Source organism: Pleurodeles waltl, chromosome 10 (genome assembly GCF_031143425.1).
Source record: "Pleurodeles waltl isolate 20211129_DDA chromosome 10, aPleWal1.hap1.20221129, whole genome shotgun sequence".
NCBI lineage: Eukaryota > Metazoa > Chordata > Amphibia > Caudata > Salamandridae > Pleurodeles > Pleurodeles waltl.
This window is the reverse complement of record NC_090449.1, coordinates 508,067,206-508,084,812: the sequence shown is the minus strand read 5'-3', so window position 1 is coordinate 508,084,812 and position 17,607 is coordinate 508,067,206. Positions and strand designations below refer to the sequence as shown.

Genomic DNA, 17,607 nt, shown 5'->3' with positions numbered 1-17,607 from the left:
AAACTCCTGGGGCACTACCACTCTCCTAGTGGCACCAGGTTTGGGATCTCTTGCCTCAGTGTAAAGGGGTCCAGCTTCCCAATAGACCCTGTGGGTTCCACTGACATTACCTTTTTCTTGCTCAGCTGCTTGCTGTCTTAGGCCTTCAAGGGAGGGACAAATGTCTTGCCCCTAACACAGCTGTTCCCTTGAGGGTTCCCCTGGGCCCAAGAGCTCCACCTGGTAAGGCTCCAGCTCCAGTGCCTTGTCGACTTAGTCATTTTCTCCCCACCAGCACACACAAGCTGTAAGGCAGTGTGCATGTGCTGAATGAGGGGTCCCCAGGGTGGCATAAGACATGCTGCAGCCCTTAGAGACCTTACCTGGTATCAGGGCCCTTGGTACCAGGGGTACCATTTACAAGGGACTTATCTGGGTGCCAGGGCTGTGCCAATTGTGGGAACAAATGTACAGTTTAGGGAAAGAACACTGGTGCTGGGACCTGGTTAGCAGGGTCCCAGCACACTTTCAATCTGGCATCAACAAAAGGCAAAAGGTCAGGGGGGTAACCATGCCAAGGAGGCATTTCCTTACATATGACATTTGGCAAAAAAATCCTACCACATAAAGAAAGCAATTATGCCCATGTCCATGTCTTTGTGAAAATACATTTGGAAGCAGATAACATCTGTTGGCACAAAAAAAAGCACATAACATCTGTCACTGTAAACATCCATTTGAAAGTGCATGTGGTATAGTAAAACATCACTATAAATGCCAAGCGGTCCAATAAAGACAACAGGGAAGAAGAAAAAATAAAAGTATTTCCTAAATTGCAGCGCAGTCAGAAGAACAACAGCAAACAAGCTGAAGCATTCAGTGCTTGGCCCTTGCTCTAACGAAAAAAAGAGGAAGTTAGGTCAGTATGTGTTGGCCAATTAGAAGGCAGCAAATAAAAATGGCAATGAAGCTAGCAAATTATGGGCCATAGGCCGGCTGAAAGCCCCTTGTTGAATACAATACTTCTCACAAGCAAGAGTGCATGCGCTGACCTAAAAAAATGACCTCCAAATGCTCAAGCCCACCAGGAAAATTCCCCGTGGAAAAATCTGACAGTCCTAGCCTGGAAGCTGCATTCTGTCTGGTAATCTTCAGGGGCCTCCTTTAAGGCCAGCTCACAAGCATGTGCAAGGACAGACATACCCAACACAACACAAGCAATATGAAAGCACCTCTGAGCCACACCATCACCTACCTCGTTGAGGGAGGGAAATCGCAGCTGTGCTGTCTTGCGCAGTTGCCCTTCCGTGTACACATTCACCAGATTTTGTCCAAAGGGCCGCCGGCCAGCCACATGAACGATATCTACGCAGTGCTAAAAAACAAAGCACACAGAAGATCAAATCATCAACCAAAAAAAAAATATGACCTTATATAAGGTAATCTGGTGCTCATATAAGACCCTCTGATACCTTTGGGCCAAGTTTGTGTTGTATAAAAATGCGAAAAATACAATAAATAAAACCATGTGACATTACATGATAAGCCGCTGTGTGAGTGGTTGCACTCTGCATAGCACTTACCGCAAGTCATATAAACATTTCATATCTTCATATTCTGTGTGTTCCTAATTCGGAAATGACCACCTGGCCCACACAGTCTACATGTCATCGTCCGCTGTAGCGCCTGGAGTCCACTACTCCAGTGGTTCTTAACCTTTGGACTTCTGTGGATCCCCACTTTACCATTCCTGGAACCCAGGAACCCCCACTGAATCATTTTTGGACTCAGGAAATCCTCCCCACTGACCACGACGTAAACATTGTCAATGATTTGAACGGAAAAACAGTACACAATAATACGGAAACAAGCATTCCATCAAACACATGCACAAACGATAACTAAGTTTACTTAATTTGCAAACAAACAAATTAAAAAAAAAAAATAATAATTAATAGGAAGTTTGGAGCTTTTTTAAATTCAACTGCAGCCGCACACCAACCATTCTATATTGTATTTGATGAATCTGCCCATGAATCAATCTGAAGATACTAATCACATTTTTAGCCTCCAATTTTCCAATTCCTTGTCATTTACAGTATGTTTTAAAAATTTCATTTGTACATTTTGCCACTCTAGTTGTGTGCACTTTATTATTCTGTTATTATTTAATTTTCTAAGTCATTACTGACGCCCTGAGGAGACTTCAGGGACCCCGTAGGGGTCCCCGAACTACTGCCCCACTCAAACTCACAGTTTTAGAAATACTGCTCCATTTACAGGTACAAAACATTATGAATCGTGCTCTTTTGGCAATGTATTCTTTCTTATTTAAAGCCACCTTAATTTTCCTGCATGCCTCGACTTAACACATGGTGACCACTTTATTCTCCTTGCTGGAGAAGATGAGGGGAAAAAAGGACGAAAAGTATAGCACGCCTTACTTTCAGATACAAAACAGAAGGTAAAGTAAGAGGACAAGCAAATGACACAGAAGCACCCCAAAACGAGACCCCCACCTTTAAAATAATTATAAAAAAAGGAGCGGAGCACCAAAAATAGGTGATCCTGAGCGTAGCAGATTTGATAAATCGTCACATACTGGGAAGGGATACTATTTTACAACATTGTTTAACTTGATATAACCCAGAGGATGCTTAGTATTATTCATTATTGGAAATCCGTACCCGCATACCGACTAACTGGCGAACCCAAATGCAGCACATGCTGAGCTCCGGGAACATCTTTGAGAGAAATCTGTTTTTGTTTGATAGACTCGTGCTTAAAGACACGCTAGACAAATGCATGGCGGTACACTACGCTTTCACTAGGAATCACAAAGGCTAAAGTGGGCCTTTTACCTCGTGCTTTCATTCCTGAGTAAAAGAGAGAGACATGTAATCTGATGGATGGAAGTTGGGGGATGTATATTTTCCAGCATGGCGATTTTACTTTTACCTCTGAAGATACTTGGCATGGTGACAGTGGACCTGCTCACTGCACAGATATGTAAGGTGGTTTTAACATTGCCTTATGGGGGAAACAACCAAAAGAAACTCCAGGTTGATACGGAAACACAGGTGTGCCCACCCCGCTTGCCTCTCAGCATATAAAGCTCAATGTCCAGCGTTTAGGTGACAAGACCTAAGTTGTCATCGAAAGACCTATTGTGGAACAAAACTTACACTGGCTTTGGACCAGTCCATTGCTTACCACTGGTGGTCTTTCTTATCAATTGTTGCTTTCTTATTTGATGCTTCCTACTTGTGTTTGTCCTTTCCGTGGAGCATAGCTTCTTTACAAGCCTTTCGGTTGGCTGACTTGTTTCCTTCCACTGCTCATATTAGCACTCCGTAAGAGTGCATATGAAATCTTGCTTTCCCTTGTGTGTGATTTCCACCTCAAATATCCAAACCCCCAACTCGAGCGCTCTGTATTGCTCTATCCTCCGATCCCCACCCCCAGCTTATCCATTGCTTCCCACACCTCATCTTTGTTTTTTTATAAGGTATTTCCACCCCATCAACGCCTCAGACTCCTGGTGATGGGAAGGCAGTGATGTAGCTGGAGGGACAATGAGATTATGACATGTAAATGGACATCTACATACATACCAACAGACCTGATTCAGCAAGGGGATTCAATTTTTGAGCCACAAATGGCTTTATTTTGGCTCTCCTTCAATACTAGTCAAGAGATGCGATACATACCCTCCATTATTTTTTTTTATCTCTCACTTTCCTTTCTTAAAATGTTGGCATTTATTCATGTAGAATTTGTCTTGGCACAGTGCTGTTCCCCTGACCAATACACAATGCTCACCCCCAGGGGTACCATGTCAAAATGGCTGTTGTGTCATGATCTCTGCACACGCATGAGTGGTGACTCATGCAAGCGCATACATCATCACATTTGGCTACCATCATCTCATGACATGTACTCGTGGATGCAAGCCATACGTCATAATAATCTTTTTTCATTTTTTGTTTTTTTGCCGGCGCTGCACGGCATCGGCAAAAGGCATTTATTTTTGCCAATGTTCCACAGCATCAGCAAAAAGCATTGCCGCAGTCATTAGATTGAAAAGATGAGACCTTTTGGGTTTGTCAGTGTTGGTTTATATTGCAGTCTATTCAGGGCATTAGCCTTTTTAAATGGCCTCACAATATATGCGCAGAAAAGGGAAATGGAAGCCCAGGCCTATAAATTGATTTCTTTAGGATCACAGTGTGGTAAAGTTGAAAGCACAGGCATTTGGTTTTCTATTTTCTCTTTTTACAGGTCCCCTTCCAATTTGTTCCTCCTCATTTATGTTGCTTATTTTATCCATAGAGCTCTCGGCAGCCAAGCTAAGTTTTACATGTAATGTGAAATTATTTTTGTCCATCTGGTATGAAAATTAAAATGAAATATGCTGGGGCCATACAAAGAGGAACTACCTAGAGCTGCTATTCTCTGAAGGAAAAGGGAGCTGGTCTACTGTAGCTGGAGCCGCTATGGATCTCTGACAAAAACACAATACCAGCTGGGACCTTAGCAAGGGAAGCTCCATGAACAGCCAGCCACTGAGCCACGAAGATCTACAGTTTTGCTGACTTGGCTTTGAGGCCAACAAGAAGTACTGCCAATCACCTTCTAGCATCCAGGACAAAGACAAAAATGATCATAGATAAGTTGCAGAGGAGACTATGATGGGAGTTTGCAGACGTATGTTATCATAGAGATCATCAGCAGACAGCACTAAAGGACTTTTGGCGAGCCCTCAGCCCAAGACCCTGGGTGCCAGATCCAATGCTCCCATTCAGCTCTGAAATTTCCTCTATGAGGTGCTGAGTGAATCCCTCCTAGGCTTCACAGGATATCAGTACCACTCATTTTCTGACCCATCTTATTTATGCAGGTCTTTGACACGCAGACCAATTAAACATTATCCCATGATGTATGTTTAACAAGTTATGTCTATTTAAATGTTTGTTGCCACCCTGACCCTAAACAGTTGTCCCCCTATTGCCAGTGGGGAAACCCTGTGCTCGTAGGTGCATCCGGACAGCTGAGTACCAGCAACACTAATTTATTGATGACGAACAGTAGAAACTAGTATACATACTAGCTTCTGGACTTTCTCTGTACCCTGAAGTGCCAACCACAGGGTGCTGGCCTATTGCTCAGCCCTCCTTGGTACCCCAGATTGGAACTCTAAATCCGTGTGACAACTCTCTTGCATGAATCACGTTAGGTGCCCACCCGGGTACCAGAGGTATCAAACACTTATTCTTCTAATCTCCCAACAGCACCTTGTTCGTAACCAGAAGCATCCCCTAGTTTACATTTACTTCAATCTATTTTCGTGGGAGGCTCTGCATGCTTGGCAGAACAGCTTTGGATATCTTGACACTAGGCTGGTCTCTACCTGGTATCAGGGAAAGGTCATACAGATATAGACCACATTCTTACACTTTCCCTTCAGTCCCTTTGAGTTATAAGCTCATGCTTCACTCCTGGGAGCATAACCAGAGTCTGAAGATCCAAAGGTGCTCGAGATTGCAGACTCTTCGCACTCGTCAGTCCACAAGCTAATACTGAGATATAGTGAATTAACATCTGACATTACGGCTATTCATTTTTTCACTTTTTGATGGGACATGGTGTTCTGGTGTGTATTCCTCTTCTTTTTGATATTGCACACGAAGTAATGCTACTTTTTAAAGGAAATAACGTTGATTAGACATTGTCTTTTACAGCCTAACCTTAATTTATATTTCTTTATCTAGAGCAAAACCGATTCAACCTTATGAAGTAAGCACCATTAAAAAGTCAAGTACAAAAAGTAGGAATTGGCCAAACATTTGCAGAGCACCACCCTGGACCCTACTAATAAATAACAATAACCTCCAAAGATATTGTCCAGCATTCAATGACGGTCCCAGGAACTAGAAAAAAGGCCCTACTCACCCACGCTGAGTCGTTGAAGTGGCACTCTGGCAGGGCCACGGTCATGTATTCTTTTTTTGTGCATACTGCCACGACCAGCATCCCATCTGGAGTGAAGAATGCTTCAAAGCCTGTTCCGCTTGCTGTGAAGAAACTGATGAAATACAAGTGGCTGTTATTAAGCAGTATTATTAATAATGTGCAGCTAAACCACCGTGATCAAGTGGGGCGGGGAGGAACGCCACAAGGGTTCCAAAAGGCATTGATGTGTTTTGCATTCGGGCAGCTTGCCAGGCCCAGGAGAAGTCAAGGAACCCCGCATTGAAATATCAGAGGGTGCCGGCGGATCTTCATGGGTGTTGCAGATGGGTACCTAAGCTGCCAGTGAATCCTGCAAAGGGATATTACGAGCTATGCATGCAGTGTCAGGAAACCCTGTATGTGGAACAAAGGAGAGCCGTTTGCATGGATATTATGGGTGCATGCGAACCTCACACGGAGATATTACAGAAAGCACGCGGCGTAATTGTGCAGTACACACATTACAGTGAGAACTAGAGGTTCCGTTGAGCCACAAAACGTGCACCCGGTTTTCCAGTATGAATGACGTGCCAGGGAATCCAACATAAACACGGTAGAGTACGTAGGCTGCAGCAGCCCATCGATATTAGAGTGGGTACTAGACGTTCAATGGAGCTGGGCATTTATATTACGAGGGCACACGAGGTGCCAGCTAGCCCAGGAGGTGCAAGGGAGCTGCACGGGGTGTTGGGAAAGTGTTCTCCAAAGAACACCTAAATATCTCGAAGGAGACATGCCCTATTGAAGTTAAGGTGGAAGAACGACGGCCCATAAGAGATGACTGGTGGGGCACTGGGCTCAGTTCAGAAGGCATATGAATTTCTGAGTAACAATAATGGTGGGAAATTAAGAAAACTCCCTTTGCACGGGAGATATTAGGACATGAAACTATCCTAATTAAACGGGGCCAAACACCCACCCTCTCCCATGGGCCGGGCCCCCGAGACCCGGTATCTCTGATTCTGATACTGCTCCCAGGTAGACGTGGACCTACTAACCCACCTGGAGACAATGGACTAAACTGATTCAGAGTCAGAAGTAGTTTCAAAGTGAAGTGTTATTACCTTAAAAAAAGTCTCTAAATAGTAGGGGTTATTTAAAGAAACACATCTTGCTGCTTCTATCCACTTCCTAACACTCACGTTGAGCTTAAAGTTGTTTTCACTCTACGTAGAAGTACGAAAGACGTTTTAAGGCTTATAAAAGGCAACTTTTTATTTAAATAAATACAGTGCTTAATTTGTGCTTGTTGTTTCCGGTGCTGAGCACCGGCACTTATTTTTGAGAGCCGGGGCTTATTATTCTGCCTCAAGCATTTGTTGCGAGCAAAAGACACATATGGGAAAGACGGATGAAGTGAAAAACAAAAACGAGCGCACAAAGGGAGAAATTAGAAAGCTGCAAGAGTAAGCTGAAGGGGCAGGGAGTGGCTTTATATGGATTAAAGAGGCCCGAGATGGCTCCAGTACTACGCCGCCTCAGTATTCCATGTTCACAAATTTAATTGCAGGAACCGCGTGTTTAAGTTCCTCTTTGAGCACCGGCACCTTTTTATTTTCAAATTAAGTACTGAATAAATACACTTAACAGGTTAAGAAAAGAGAAAGTAAATGCTGAATGGGTTTTATTAACATTGAAAGTGCTTTCAAGAGCAAATAGCGTTTTTAACTCTTTCCCAAAAACAAGTGTGTGCCAATTTTTGTGGCTGCTGGAAAGATTTTTGATTCCCTAGGCAAAGTAACTTTTTACCCCTTACCTCTGCAATGAATCAATCCCACCCCCTTCTTGCTCCAATCACATCTAACATCTGCCCACTACTAAGTTGTCTTTTAGGACAACAAAACACAATATAGAAGGTATTTATGGGGGTGTCCTTCAAAAATGTTTTACCAACAGAAGAGAGTTATATGGTGCACGTTTAGTGAACTTTAGGATGCGTTTTTCAAAGTAAAGAAACATAACAAATTGTGCTTGGGACTTAGGTTACTATCAGACATGTTGTTTACAGGACAAGAACCTAATAGCAAATCTAGAAAACATTTGTTTCCCAGGTTTTTTTTAATGACACAGGTAAGACAGCAGCCAGATACAAATAGAAAACAAATCTGCTTCATGTGATGTACACCTAACGACTGCCCTTCTGGTGGGGGCCTACACTGCTCTAGATTGGAACAGCCCCATCCTCCCATGAGCGCATGCGCACTAATGATGTCCACTAACCTATAGAGCTGTTTTCGCTTCAGTCCTACAGGAAGCTCTTGGCCATCTGTCACTTCCTCGTTCAAACAAATCCAGGCGTGGAATGCAAACCCACTTCCAGGCCACCGCTGAATTACAGGAACCATGATGCCTGACATACTCGGCATGAGATCAAAGTACTGCAATGCCCTTTCTGGCCCTTCTTTTCTGGCCATGGCCGAGAGCGCACGCACCACCTGCGTAGCATACGGGTGAGTAGCAACCTTGCCTTCCACACGCAGCAACTTGATCATCTGGCGGAGCTCCCCAGGTCTGATGGAAAGCTGGCCCAGGGCCTGTAGCAGATTTATCAGGTTCTCTGCGCACTTGGCATCCAACTCCTGGTTGGCACCTAGTGCTGCTAGTAGACAGCGGACCATTCCAGCCTCTACGCATGTCATACGGTTCTGCAAGGATGAGTCACATAATTTTTTTAACCAATCAGAGATGAAGATCTGGAGATCATGGGAAGTCAGATCCGGGATCCACTGTACCAGGATCAGCAGTGGCTGTTCATTGCGGATGAGTGGCACAGGAGTCGAGCTGTGATCGCCCTCCACAGCCTAAAAACAAACATATTGCACACATAATTAGACAACAAGTGCAAAAAAAGAAAAGATGACAATTGAGGCACATCAAAAAGCATGAAATAAGAAAACAGCAAAAAGTAACAAAAAATGAAAAATGAGTTAAGAAAGATGGGTTTGCAAATAAAAACATGAGAAAAAGAATAAATATAGAAAAGAAAAAACATCTGAAAAAAGCAGAATAAAAATAATGAAGTGGAAAGTTAGTGAAAATGACAAAAAAAAGGTAACATAAGTGAAAGACAGACAGAACGAAAGGAAAATAGCGGAAGAACAGGAGTAAAGGTAGTGCGAAAAAGAAAGAATTTAATCACAGGTCGAATGTGAAATAAAAAGATGAATGGCAAAATAAGAATGGTAAAGGAAAGGGAAAGAAAGGAGGAAAAGAAAAAAGACAAGAGGAGAATATAGAAGCAAAAGAGTGTAATAGAAGAGAATGGCACGCCATTACAACTATCCTGAAGTATGAGATCAATTGCAGTGGAAATGACCAATCTCCCGCAATGAAACAGTGATATCACAACGATCCTGAAATAGGACAAGAACCTCATAACAATCCAGCAACAGGAAATTGCATAACAACAAATGCACAATTATTCTGCAACATGGCAATTCTCATTGGAAATAGTTGAAAGTGCTGCGCGTCTTCACTAACCGACCCCGTAGAATAATATTAATAATAATCAGACCAGGAACTTCAAAGTGAGGAGCAGGTACAATGTGTACAGACTGCGTGACGAAAGAGTACCCGAACGGGTAAGTGCAGCAGCCCAGAGCTAGTCAGGCCGGTGACAACTTTCACGTCCATGGCCGTGAAGCCACGTGCTCTCGCGCATGAGTTAAGAACTGACATTTCTTCTGTTTCTAGTTGCACTCGCAGATGATGCGTTTAGTCTCGCGTAGAAACTCTCCGGGTTACCTATTTTCTTATCCGACTCCGAGGCTTTTTGGAAGAATCCTCAATGTTTAGTTACAATCAACATTGTAAATACATGCCAGCATTTCAGAGGATGAGATTTGGAAACATTCTAAGTAGGAGAATTGAACGTCCCTATTGACTTCTGTTGAAGCAAAAATAATTCCAGCTGGGGGCACCTGTGGAACTTCGGGGACTACGAGTCCCACAAAAACGTTGCCAGCAAGGACCAGGGGGCGGAGCCCATACCCCCGTTAAGCGCTTACAGCACTGGTCAGCTTCCTGCAGCACGGGGCACCTGTGGAACTTCGGGGACTACGAGTCCCACAAAAACATTGCCAGCAAAGAGCAGGGGGCGGAGCCCATACCCCCCCTTCAGCGCTTATTGAACCGGTCAGCTTCCCGCGGCACGGGACACCTGTGGAACTTTGAGGAATATGAGTCCCACAAAAACTGTGGGTGCTTTCTGCGAGGAATCAGAGGGACTCCTGAGGCCCCAGTAGCAACCTGTGAGGATGGGCAGGAGAAGGTCACTGCTAAATGGGGAGCATAGTGGAGGGGGAAAGGAAATTCTACTCTGGATTCTTTTCTTGTACGTGCTGTTGGGGTAGTTACTAGGGAGATTGACTATGCAGAAAGAAGACTTTCACTGGAAATGGGTGACTGGCAAAAAAGTTCCACAGAGGATGGGGGTTTGGGAATTATGGAGGCCGAGGATGGACAGCCTCAGATCGGCCAGGAGGAACTGCTCAAAACCCCAGTACAAGCAGAGACAGAGTTATCAGGGCCTAAGGACTTGGAAGTAGGTTTAAGGAAGAATAAGAGGCTCTTGATGGTCTCTCCATCGGGCAGTAGTAGCCCTCCTCTGAAAAAGAATAAGATGGTAGAATGACCCAGAAACAAAATAAAATTGCCCCTGTCTGTCAAACCTCAGTCAAACCCCCTGGGCCCTGTAGAACAGTGCCCTGGTCTACGTTTAGAAAATCTACTGCCAAAATTCAAAGAAATGATTGAGTCTTGTCTGGCTCCGGTTATGGAGAAACTGCGGGTGCTTGAAACAACAGTTTCCCGGTTGAGCGGCAAAGAATGGCCAAGGTTGGCCCCTGTTATAGAGGGCCCTTTGGACTCTAGGTGCCAAAGTAGTTCAGCTGAGGGGATGCCTCAACAAAAAGAAAACCCCAGTCCCCTCCTGAGAGAGATGCAACCTCCCCCAAGCTATCCTATCCTGGGGGCTGCTAGTCATCGCGTGGAGACTGCTTCTGGAGATTCTTCAGCAACTTATAGGACAAACTGTAGAGGGGGGGTCTGGTGTGGTGGATTACACTGTAGTGGGCTTGCTGGGCTTCAAGACAGTAACAAGTCCCAAACCCCACACTTGATGAAAGCCCCCCCCGTTCGCTTAGAGCTCCCCCCAGCTTGTGTACCTTATGTGGTAGTGCTCACCGATGTCCCCCACCTTAGCTTCGGGCATAAGTGAGTCCATGGTTCAATTAAAGAATAAGACCTGCCATTGGCTGAGTAAAAACTGTGACTTTATTTGCAATGATTTTGAGGATATCTTATTTGTTAGAAGAATTGATTGGGTCGGGCCCCGGGTAAAGGAAAGGAATGGGGATTGTAAACTGCAGATACCCAGCCCTGGCCCAGAGGATCCTTTTGTCACAACGTCTGTCATTCCAGCTGAAGAGCAAGATTGGTATGGTCCCTTTGTTTTTTTTTGTTTTTTTATAACCACATCCAGTCGAGTGGTGAAATCTCAACTAGGGAATTTAACAGAGGCCAGGGTGGTTTGCAGCCAACTAGTATGGGTAATGAGCTCCCTACCTCCTCGTAGCTGGAGAGGGTGGATTGACACCATGTGCAGAGACACACAGACGGGGAGATAGAATCTCCTCTCAATGCCTTGATTATGGAAGGTGGGGACAGTCCAAATTTTAAGTGTTGTCTCATCTCATGGAATGTAGCAGGGTATGACTCTAAGCTCCTGGATAGTAATTGGCTAAACTTTGTGGCACATTATGATTTTATCTTACTCCAATAGACCTGGTCGGATGGGTTGGCTGTGCGGGATGGTTTCCAAAGATTTACAGTACCCACCCGTAAGGTCTCAAGGTGGTCGTCCTAAAGGGGGTTTAGTCACCCGGATTCTATCCTCCAAAATAGCAAGAGCCTATCATAGTATATGTAAACATCAGGGTATCTTAATCACCTGGGTAGTCTTTTCTAACAATTTTAATGTTGTACTGGTAAATTTCTATATTGCTGTTTGGGACGCTGGTTGACAAACTGAAGTCCTATTTTTTGTCTTGCAGAAAATCAACTGTAGACTGAAGGGGCTTGGGAAGGCTTTCTGTGCTGTGGTGACAAGGGACTTTAATGCTAAAATTAGGAGCCATAATACTATGGAGAACCCGTTTGAACAGGAATATAGGATAAACTCAGCTGAGGGATTAAATGATGCGAGGGGTGGGGCCTTGATTAAAGGCCTAAAGAGTTTGGGCCTTTTGAATTTCTGCGATTTGGGAGTGGTGGGTACACAGCAGGCCCCCACTTTTGTAGGTAGAGGGGCTGGAATAACTACTGATTATATTTTTGTGTCCCCACCCATAAGGAACATGGTCAGAGGCGGCGAAGTGGTGGTGCAGTATTTTAGTGACCACAATCCTCTTAGGATTTCTTTTAATTTTCCTGAGACGATGTGGAAGTTAGTGCGGGTGGGCAAGCCTTAGTGAGACCTAAAGATCAGGGTAGACTACTTGGCTGGAAGCAAGTTAACATTCAGCAAGTAACAGAGAGGGTAGTGGGGAAAAACTTAAATATGTTCTTAGGTACTCTATTGGCTGACTCTTCCAGCCCGGGGTAAGTCATGGATGCTATATCCAAAGTAAATAGGGATATCAAAGAAGGTATGACCAAAGTCGTCCAGCCTCGGTGTAACCAACAGGGTGGCTGGTTTAGTAAGCCCTGTTATGAGGCTAAGAAATTCCTGAGGAAGGAACTGAAAGAACAACAGAGAGATATAATTATTGTAAGAGATGCGAGGGCACACTATAAATCCGTCCTGAGGGCCAGGAAGCAACAACTTAAGGAGCAGGCCTGGGTGGAGTTGGAAAGAGCATCATTACTCAAAGACCCTGGCCTGTTCTGGAAGGTGGTTAACAGGGGCTTATTTGAGACGGAAACCTCTGAGGGTTTGGGATGTATTATTGCACCTGAGAGGTGGGTGACCCATCTCTGTGAAATTTTCTCGGGGTGTCGTATAGGGGATTTAAGGGGTGATCAGCAGGGACATCCCCCCGATTTGCCCATTAGGTTTAACCTTGAGGAGGTAAAGGAGGCTCTGCAATGCAGCGCAAGTCACAAAGCCCAGGGCCTCAATGCTATTCCAATGGACCTATATAAATATTGTCCACAGTTGTGGGCTCCCATGCTGCTTAATGTCCTCAACGCAGCGGTTAGTGCAGGAATTCCAGATTCCTGGAGATCGGCATGTATTGTACCCGTTTATAAAAAGGGTAATCGCAATGACCCCAAGTCATTCCACCTGATTTCATTACTTGACTCTTCAGCAAAAATTTTAGGTCAGATAATTCTAAGACGTATTGAGGATTGGATGTCTGACAATAAAATCCTGAGAAGGGTTCAATATGGTTTTAGGGAAGGGTTAGGTACCCTAGAGCAGTGTCTGAATCTGCTTATGCTGATTGGCAAATATACACAAGCCAAGAGGGGTACCCTGTACCTTGCCTTTATTGACCTAAGCTGCGCTTTTGATAAAGTAAATCGCAGTAAGCTCTGGGATAGGCTAACCCAAATGGGGTTGGATTCTCATATTGTGGAGCTTCTGCGTTAACTTCATTTAGGCACCAATGCTAACGTGAGGGTGGGGGTGCATGGTGAGAGTACAGAGCTTTTTTAATCAAATGGGGGAGTGCGACAGGGGTGTGTTCTGGCCCCTACCCTTTTTTTGTTATATACAAATGGATTGTATGATTTTTTAGTTGAAAGATGAAAGGACGCTCCTAGAATCAATGGCAAGAGTATTCCAGTTCTGATATATGCAGATGACGCTATTCTTATGGCCCGCACCATGAATGGTTTACGTGAGGCGGTCAAAGCATATGATACTTTTATGTCAGCCCTGGATTTATACATACATTGTAGTAAATCTCATTTTATAGTCTATGGCAAACCTTTGAATAAGGTGGGCGCGCTGAAAATAAAGGAACAGGTAATTGGAAAGGTACAAGAATTTCCTTATCTTGGAGTGATTTTTGATAGGGTCACCTGGAAAACCTGCATCTCTAAGAGAGGGAGACTCTTTAATTCAACTGTAGGTGCCACGTTCGAGTTCGCAGCCAGGGTGGGCAACGAACCTATCAAACCCCTGCTGGAGATTTATAGACCTAAATGTCTTCCAGTTTTGACGTATGGGGCCCCACTCTGGGGCTATATGGAAAACAGGGTCCCTGGGATTGAAGAAAATCGATTTTGTAGAAGATTATTAGGTGTGGTCCAAAACACTTCTGGGTTCTGCCTGCATGCTGAGATGGATCTAGATTTTATTGAAGATGCTATTAAAATTGCTCCCATTTTATTGTGGATCTCAATTTGGTCTAATGAATTTGCGTCCCTTAACAGGGAAATCCTGCGGGATTGTCTGACCTGCGATCATGCTAAGAAAATTCCCTGGTTGGCTTATGTAAGAAAGGTAGCCAGAGCTTTGGGACGTTTAGACATCTTTGATGCACCAGAGGGTCTATCTACCGCAGATAAAAATGGGTGAAGGAGAATTTCTTAAAAATCACAACAGCTAAGAGGGAGGAGGTGGAGTTAAAGAAGGATTTTATCATGATAAAGATGGGGGTGGGCCCACAGACCAATCTCCTGGAGGTCAAAAATGTATGGGAGAGGATCCTCATTACGCAATTCAGTTTGGGGGTAATTAGAATCAATTTGTATTTCCCCTTAGGGAAGTTTGACCCGAACTCTATAAAATTGTGACCGTGTGACGGTGTATCCCCACAGACCCTAATCCATTTTACTATGTTTCGTGAATTTTATGCACCTTTCAGGCAACGATACTTAGTCCAACTTTTGAGGGAAAGGAGTTTTGTGCGATACCGCCCAGCTTTTATGTGGCTGAGTATGACCTCTGATGCGTTGGTCTGGCATGGGATTGGTTCCTTTTTAAAGGGAGCTATAACCTGGCGGAACAATGTTCATTTTTAACTTTTTAAATTTTGGTTAGTGTTGGTTTTAAATTGTTGCTTTTTATGGAACCATTATTTATATAGTGATTTTGTATGTAATCTTTATTTTCTTAACTGTTTAAAAAAAAATTTATCTGGGGGATATTGAGGCTAGAGATTTTGTGATGTATTGTGTATTTATATGTATTTATATGTATTTATGGTAGTAAATTTTTAAACCGAATAAATAAATTATTGATTGATTGGCTACTAGTGTACATCTACATTGCCTACAACAACTAAGTACATCATAACTGACATACAATATTGAAACTTTATCACGGATCCTTTCCAGCACGAAGGTGACATATCAACTGCTTTGCAATAAGAAGTGGACATCGCAGCTAAACTGAAATGTTATATTTATATTCCTGTTGTCCTACGGCAAAAAGGTTACACCACAACTGTGATTTTTGTTACAATGCCGAATTGTTTTTTTTTTTTTTTTTTTTTTACAAATTAAACACGGGCAAAACATACTCACAAGGACATGGAATTCAGATGCACTTTGAAATGTAAGTCGAGACACCATTTATTATTTGGTGTGGAAAATACAGGACATAGTGGACTAGAGTCACAAAGAAAAGATGTACATTTACACCAGTAGAGGTACCATTACCAACAGGTGTAAAAGTATGACATTTGTGATTTCACAAACATCTCAGTAGTACGTCTGGAGATGAAGAAATTTAGTCCTATGAGTGAATGTAGATTTTTTTCCTTACGGGACATGGCCCTTCCGCTGCAAACTTAGTTACCCCATATCTGGTCCCAGGGTGGAAGGGGGTAAGAGAGGAGATTAGAAATTCCAAAAAACTTATGAAGCAAAAGTGTGGCTGTTTAAAAACTCTTATGGCAAACAATGCCTTGAACCTCTAAGTCACCACACCTTGAGAGGCGTTTAGTACTACATAACTCTATGCATCTGTGGCCTACAATTATGTACTATTAACATTTACGCTTGACAGGTCTGCTTTTGTACATAGGTGTCAGGCACAAATGGAGTCATATTCGGGCTAAAACAAAGGTTTACTGATACAATTGTCTTGTGAAATGAGTCAGTGTATTGTAAGGAATGAAATACCACAAACAGAATTGTGATGGTATCATCAGTTTTCTATGAAATCTTAAATGCCTCAGTGTGGAGGCAAAACTCGCCAAGAAGGGTACTGTCAGCATTACATTTGTTTGCGGACTACTCTATCTACTAAACATTTCTGATGATAGCAAGCACAGACAGGGAAAAGACGCTGTTCAGAGACTCATAACGTTGCTAGAAGAATGCACTTCGGAATCCAGCAATCCCTGAAGATAGACTGAGGTCTTAGGCTCAGTACCAGACCATCCACATTTTGTCTCTGCTTACCATGTTGAGTAGCTCTTGAAGAAGGCTTTTGGTTGGTTGACTTTGAGTCTTCAGGACTTCGTACAAGTGAGGGTAGCCTATTCGTTCTTTGAACACCTCCTGCAAAAGTATAAAGAACACATTAAAACATTTGAATCCATAGAACATTTCTGTACGTCTGAACTATTGCTACACAACCTGTGCGGAACATTTTGAACAATTTGGCTAACTGGCAATTGTGTCAAACCTCGTCCAATCCAATCTAAAATTACCTAGTTATGGTCTATGTATTGTCTATTCAGCTGTTTTCAATGTCTAGTCTCTTCTGTTGTTTACTTGTGTAGTAAACTCTTTGTCTAACCTACTCTAATTTAGTCAACGTCACTGCTTCAGTTACTGTGTGTCCGGTCAAATACACGCTGTCATGTTTTTCAAAGTGTTGGGTAATCTATGCCTATTATTACTGAGCCTAATCTAGTTTATTCTATTCCCTTCTGATCTAGTCAACTTCGTTCTCCTTCACCGCAGTCTATTTTTTCTATGGTGTTCCATCACAGTATATGCAAAGTGCAAACCATTCTGGTGTACCTTATTTTAAACTTTTACTATTTTATCCTAATCCACTTTGTTCCAATTAATCTATTCTGTTCTAGAGCATTTTATTTGTGTATCATTCAGTCTTGTCGCTTGCATTCTATTTTCGGTTATTCAACATTACCATTACAGCATATTATATTATCTCTAGTTTTAATGACCACAACCTAATAGATTATATGCTTTTATAATTAGGTCCCTGCCGTTCAGATGTAAACTTTTTACTCACCGTTTTATTGTTTTCTTTTTCATTACTTATATGGTAATTAACTCTCTTATATTCAAGTATTATGAAATATAAGTCCAGGACTCTATTGCATTCTAGACTGCCCTGAGCAGTTAGGTTCCAGTCCAATCTGATTTGTGCTATTATATTATCTTCCCTTACAGTCAACTATCTCCCAATCTAGTAATTTCAGTTCCATTCTGATATAGTATATTTTGTTGTAATCTACTGTTTTTGTATTTTCCTGTCTCTATCAGTACAGTGCCTCTGCTCCATTGTATTCATTCATTCCGTCTGACATTGCTCTTACCATTTTAGTTCAACTGTTTCAATCCCTTTGCCTTCACTTTCTATCACTTCTCTTCAGCAATAGCCCTGCATAACCTCCTTAACTGTAAACTTTATGTAAGGAAATGCACCTTTTTACATTTTCACCCCCACTGATGCTGCTGGTTTTT

The 17,607-nt window shown here is 43.0% G+C and overlaps 1 protein-coding gene across 6 annotated transcripts in view; it reads right to left on the bottom strand.

Annotated features, from left to right (window-relative positions):
• Positions 1–17,607, bottom strand: part of NBEAL2 (neurobeachin like 2) — a 646,515-nt gene that overhangs the window by 225,270 nt on the left and 403,638 nt on the right. For all 6 annotated transcript variants that reach the window (XM_069210922.1, XM_069210925.1, XM_069210923.1 and 3 more), the window contains 4 exons: positions 16,351–16,449; positions 8,212–8,792; positions 5,932–6,064; positions 1,235–1,354 (listed from right to left, as the gene is read on the bottom strand). In XM_069210922.1, the coding sequence (XP_069067023.1) occupies positions 1,235–1,354; positions 5,932–6,064; positions 8,212–8,792; positions 16,351–16,449 (933 nt within the window). The remainder of the gene's footprint in view (positions 1–1,234; positions 1,355–5,931; positions 6,065–8,211; positions 8,793–16,350; positions 16,450–17,607) is intronic.